This window comes from Tamandua tetradactyla, chromosome 17 (genome assembly GCF_023851605.1).
Source record: "Tamandua tetradactyla isolate mTamTet1 chromosome 17, mTamTet1.pri, whole genome shotgun sequence".
Taxonomy (NCBI): domain Eukaryota; kingdom Metazoa; phylum Chordata; class Mammalia; order Pilosa; family Myrmecophagidae; genus Tamandua; species Tamandua tetradactyla.
Genome location: NC_135343.1, coordinates 35,022,216 through 35,028,215, shown reverse-complemented (window position 1 = coordinate 35,028,215; position 6,000 = coordinate 35,022,216). Strand labels below are relative to the sequence as shown.

Here is a 6,000-nt window from a genome sequence, read left to right as displayed (position 1 = left end):
GTCATCTCAACCACCAAATACTATCAGCATCAAACAGTTCCATAGGTCAAAAAAGGCATGGACACATGCAAACTGTGCACCACAGTTTCCTGTGGGCATTCTTAGAGCTACTTTTCTTTAAACCTGCAGTGGTCCTGACAGATGTACTAGCAACCACTGGCATGGAAAGGTCAGGTGAAGGCACTAAGAAACCTTCAGAATGACCAGACTCACCCCAGCATTCACACCCACATCAGTTTTTGAGCTTTATTAAGTGTCTACTTGTTTTTGACTGAACATTAGCAGCAGCTTCTCAACATCAGTCTATGAAAAAAACCTTGAGTGGTCAAATGTATCTCTGTATTTCATCATCACGGTGACAAACCCCAAAGGGACACGGCTCAGAATTACATAATTTTACACAATGCTCTTCATTTCCTAATTATAATCTTTATAATCACTGAAATTGGAAGCATAAATAAATGATCACACTTCTCTTTAAAGATCCAAACTGAGAGCACTTTTGAGAATTTTAAATGTAAAGGGAAATGACCCATTGAGAGAGAAAACGCTATAATTCAATGTTACTATAATGGTTTCTGGGGTAGGGTAGGGGTAGGGAATGACCTCTTTTTGGAAAATATAATCCAAGTTAGGGGAAAAAATGGGCACCAGGAAAATTCCTAAACACTTTTTGTGCTACTTTGAAGAGATCACAGACTATTACACGCTACGCATAACAATTAAAAATACACAGTGACTTTATTTCCACCTTCTTACAGTCCCCAGTATTGCATCTGGTAAGAAAATCCTCACCTCTATAAACTCAAAAATATTTCAAGAAAGCATGTTGCAAGGTAGTATGTATAAACAAGTTTGGCAGGATTTTTATCAACTCTAGTAGTTCATACCAGAAAAACCCAAATTTTAGAATTCAAAAATAACAGTTAGCTTTATTTAACATATATTACACCTTAACATTTTAAAATACCATGCTCTAGTTAAATATTTCATCAACAACACTGTATACAAATAAAATATTACACAAAATATATTTAAGAAAATGTTTTGGTCTTTGATCTGAACAATAAATAAAAACACAGGCACTTCTACACTGAGACAGGGAAGCAGTCACTACTCAGAATAATTTTGTATAAGCGACATGTGAAAATATGGCAAGAATAGAATCCTGGAGTTTTACCCTAACACTTAAAGATCCAAAGTTTTATATGCTTTCCAGTCCACAAAAATCACAAACCCAATATAGTTGTCAGGGGCAATTCAATTCTTCAGTTGGCCATTATGGATTCATAGTCATTATTTTCAAATACTAAAATGAGACAACTTTCATGGTACCACCCAGCAAACTGAATCCAAGGAAAACTGAATTCTTTCTCTTTACTATGACAATAAGATAAACTGGACCCATATCAGTGACCCTCATTTTGCAAATTTAACTTATTAGGTCAACACAAGAAAATACTGTTGGGGTGGCAGGAAATTTCAACAGAATTCAATTTATCCAGACAATTTTTAAAATTCATCCAAATTTCATGGAAATAATCTAATTCCATTTCACCAAAGCCACTGGATAATGTATAACAAGTCTTTGTGGCCAAGAGATTTATAAAACACCTAAATCACAGATAAATCAATCATTATAAGGGAAAGTAGGAATATCAGCATATCAGAAGTCAAAACAGTAACTTAAAATGGTTGAATTCCAGAAACTTATGATTTCAGATGAAAAGGTGAACTAATTAGAAAAAACTGACCACAAATCAGTAGGAAGGATTAAAAACAACTGTCCTGCCATATTCTCCACTAAATAACCTTCTGCCTTCCCTCGTCAGAAAAGTACCAAATGAAAGAGTTTAGAGACCCTCAAATGGATACTACTTATAAAAGCAATTTTGACTGTTTAACATAGAAATCACCCTAATATGAGACCACAACATGGGAATTATTCAAGATACGCCTTCCTATGCAAAATTTAGTCTATACGCATTTTAGCATTTTAAATGAGCATTTTGCAACCGAGACCAAATATCGATCATCTCTTGAGGTTTCCTACTATGCACTAACATCAAATCTACATAGGAACAAATATTATTCTTGCTTTTCTCTTCTATATCAAATGTTCTGAAGCCTTTGTGCTTCTCTGGAACGAGGCCGAGTTTCTGAAGGCACATTCCAGTATACACGTCATCGATGGGGTAGAGATGGACCCGTTCAGTTATGTTGTACAGCCTCAGGGCCAGGTGACCAGAGTAGAGGAACCCCCCTCCCCCGGCATAGGGGGGGTAGACCCCAGAGTAAACAACTTCTGGGATGTAGTACTTCAGCTTCTTATCCCGATGTGGTCCAGCGTTGTGGATCACATCACCTATAAACAAATCTTTGGCTTTGTTCTTGGATAAGCTATTCAAGTAATTCAGGATGTGATGGGTGTTCACGAAAACATCGTCGTCACCCTTGAAAACAAACTCGGCATTTGGGCAAGAAGTGCTCACCCACCTGAGAAACAGCACTTCTTTCAGAGACAAGTTGAAGAACGTGTCTCTGTAGTTCCACATGAGAATGTCTTGGTGTCGCTCACTCTCAAATTTCAGCATATCTGAAAGGTCAGGGTGGTTGTCCTCGGGGGGAGTCTGGCCCAGCAGGAAGACTCGCACCACCGTTTGGTTCCCCACATTTGCTTCTCTACCCCAAGACTCCCGAATTGCTTGCCTCCTAGCGAAATGGGGGGTGAGTGACTTAATTGCCAGCAACAAGAAGGGTTTCTTTGCACATTTCTTGGGTTGATCTATAAGCAGTGAATAATTTCGACATCTCAAATAGAGCAAAAAGTCTTTAAATCTATCTGGCAAATTGTTAAAACCTGTAACTACGGAAGTGACCCTCAAGTCAGGTTCACAATAATTAAGATGGCTTATATTAGAAAACCCGTACATTTCCCCCGTCTGGTTGGCCAACATGCTCAAAATGGGATTGTACCGCTTGTTCAGCTTTTCTTGTTCTCTGTTCCAATATGCCACGGGAGGATCAGTTATCTTCCAGAACTTTCCTTTGGGTATTATTACTTCCCCCTTTCCATTTTTTTCTTGGGTACTGCTTTTGGAGACTTCCACAATCAAATAAATGAAGACATTTACCATCATCAGGATACCCAACAACTTTATTCTTCGACGTCCAACACTCATTTCTCATATCTAGAATAAAGGGGAGAGGGACATTATATTAATTATATGATTATTAATTGATATTTGCTATATATTTTGATTTATTTCATTTGTCTTCCTGTCTCCATTTCCCCTGAAACAGTGGTTTAGAGCACACATCCTAGAGCCGCACTGCCCCGATTCAAATAAATCATGGCCCTACCACTGTAGTTTTGTGATCATGGGAAACTTCAATGATCTGTGTCTCAGCTTTTTCATCTATAAAAAGGAGATAATAACCCACTTCATAGGATAGTTGGGAGGACAATATGATTTTGTATCTAAACTTTTTAGTACATTGCCTGACCCCTAGCAGGCTCTATAAAGTGACGGTTAACATTAGGGTTATTGTTTTGGGCATCCCAAGGGCAGATATACATTCGCTGAATAACCTCATAGCTGTACAACTTTCTTGCTTACTGGGACACATATAAGTCAGTACTTTTAAAACTGTTTTGACCACAATTCATAAAATTAAGTATATTTCATATTGTGTTCCAATATATACATGTGCATATGTGTATTTTATTATTTTTTTAAATGCTATCCCCAACCCTACATTACTTTGTGACCTGCCATTTTACAGATGAGGAAACTGAGGCAGAAAGAGTTAGATACTTGCCCAGGGTTGCAGGGCTAGTGTGTATTCAAAGGGATGAAATGAAGAGGAAACTCAGAGCAGTTTTATTGCTAATAGCCCAAAACTGAGAACAACCCAAATATCATCAACAGCAACACAGATTAACAAGTCATGATATATTCATACAGTGGAATTACTCCTCAATAGTAAAAAGGAAAATACTGCTACCAACAACGACATTATGTTCTGAATGAAAGCCAGACGTGAAACATGTATACCATGTGATTCCACTTATAAGGAGTTCAAGAACGGACAAAGCTAATTTAATTTAGGCCATATAAATCTGAAAGTGGTCGTGGTGGGGAGGGGATTGTCTGGAGAGGGAAAGGAAGGAACTTCCTGTAGGGTAACACTGTACGACTTCTCATTCTGGATGATTTCTTGAGTGACTACATTTGTCAAAACTCAGACTGTATACTTAGGATCTCTGCTGTTTGTTCTATGGAAATCATTTCTCTATATACATATATAGCAAAAAAGAAAAAGGGAAGTGCAAATGACATTTTAGTGAAAAATCAAAAGCCAAGAATAGATTTTAGGTTGTGGGCAACAGAATAACTAAAGAGCTAATGAAATGATTTGCTGGGGATAATTCCAGGGCTCTAACAGTATTGAAATAGATGACCTTCTCAAGAACAATTTAGATAGGGTTGGCACTAAAAGATAATCCCAGTAAGTGAAAGGAATACATTTTAAAAGCTATATAGAGTTGAATCAGGTAATTTTTCTACTGGGAATTTATCCTTCGAAAAGAATCTCAAAGAAGTACGGTGTCCCAGGCACCTAAGAAGTAGGTATTGTTATTTATTTCCAGTTTAAACCCGAGGAAACATGTAACTTTGTGGAGGGCAGAGCTGGAATCTCAACCAAGGCAATGTGGTCCAAGAAACTAGGTTAAACAGTGGCCACTGTTCTCTGACCTCTATAGCAAAGTCATGAGACCATGTTAATCAAGAATAGCATTTCCTGTTTACTTTATAGAAGAGATTTTGTAAGTTCACTGTATTATAACTAATAGTCTCAGAGTATTTGTCATGCTGAGTAGCTGTGAAGTTTTTACCTCTTTGATGGCCCTGATTAGATCAGCTGGAATTCACAAGCTATTCTGTGTCTCATAAAATCTGTCTAGTATCTACTTAATCTAGTTGCTCGTATTAACCACCGCTAAAGGGCTTCAACTAGGGACAAAAAGTCAAAGGCTTTTTAAAAACCCTGTAACCCCACTCCTCAAAAGCATTTGTACGTCTAGAGAATAACGTGGCAGATGATGGAATTAGGCAAGTGCTCTCAGCTCTCCTTACATAAACAATCTCCCATAGCCATCCTATTTCTCCCCTCACTTCTCAACCACTACCCACCCTCCACCCCTCCGCTGCTGAGCGACCAAGAGAGGGCGTTCTTAAAGTTCTGTCTAAAGAAGTAAGAACAAGATGCTTCTTACTGCCTACTGGCAGACCCCAAATCACACACTGCCTGAATAATTCCGAACATCCATGCCAAAGCCTAGGGCCTGCACCCTCCTTGGTTCACAGGAGCCTTTGAGGAAATCTTATGAGTGCACCTCTGTACCTCTTTGTGCTGAAGCTGAAAGCAATTGGGGGATGATGAAAGGCCAGAAGGAGAAGTATGAGGATGAATGGGAGAACGGACTACAGTAAGGGAAAAGATTTGGAAGGGTACTCAGCAAAAATCAGCACATACTATGAGCCCTTAGCTACCTGACAGAAATCTTCAACTCAAAACAGGAATTCAGACATCCATAGTCTATCCCTGAAACTTCTAGAATAAGAAGATAGCTTGGGGAAGAAAGAAGGGAAACAGAGTACTTTACACAGCAGGCCAGGGAACTTCTGGAACTAATTCTCCCAGGAAAAAGTATAGGGTTATAGGTTATATGGGTTATGGGGTATGCCAGGGATGTCTGGAACCTGGCCTTAACTGTTTGCAGTTTCTAGTACGACAGCGCCATGGAAAGACCTTTTTTGGAAATACTCTGAGGAATACATTAGGCTTGCTGATCCTGGCCAAGAGTTCCAACTTTATTTGCCACAAATTCAGGCTTTTATTTCCAAAATCTAGCCAGGATACAGTCCCCAGTCCCCAGTTCCCCCCACCCCGAGCTCAGAAAGAACTATGTGGCTCTCTAAGGAACACTATTCT

At 38.8% G+C, this 6,000-nt stretch overlaps 1 protein-coding gene across 2 annotated transcripts in view; it reads right to left on the bottom strand.

Annotated features, from left to right (window-relative positions):
- Positions 1 to 722: 722 nt before the first annotated feature.
- The window catches only part of B3GNT2 (UDP-GlcNAc:betaGal beta-1,3-N-acetylglucosaminyltransferase 2), a 37,903-nt gene continuing 32,625 nt past the window's right edge, over positions 723 to 6,000 (bottom strand). For both annotated transcript variants that reach the window (XM_077134342.1, XM_077134343.1), the window contains exon 2: positions 723 to 3,191. In XM_077134342.1, the coding sequence (XP_076990457.1) occupies positions 1,989 to 3,182 (1,194 nt within the window). In that variant the 5' untranslated portion in view covers positions 3,183 to 3,191 and the 3' untranslated portion in view covers positions 723 to 1,988. The remainder of the gene's footprint in view (positions 3,192 to 6,000) is intronic.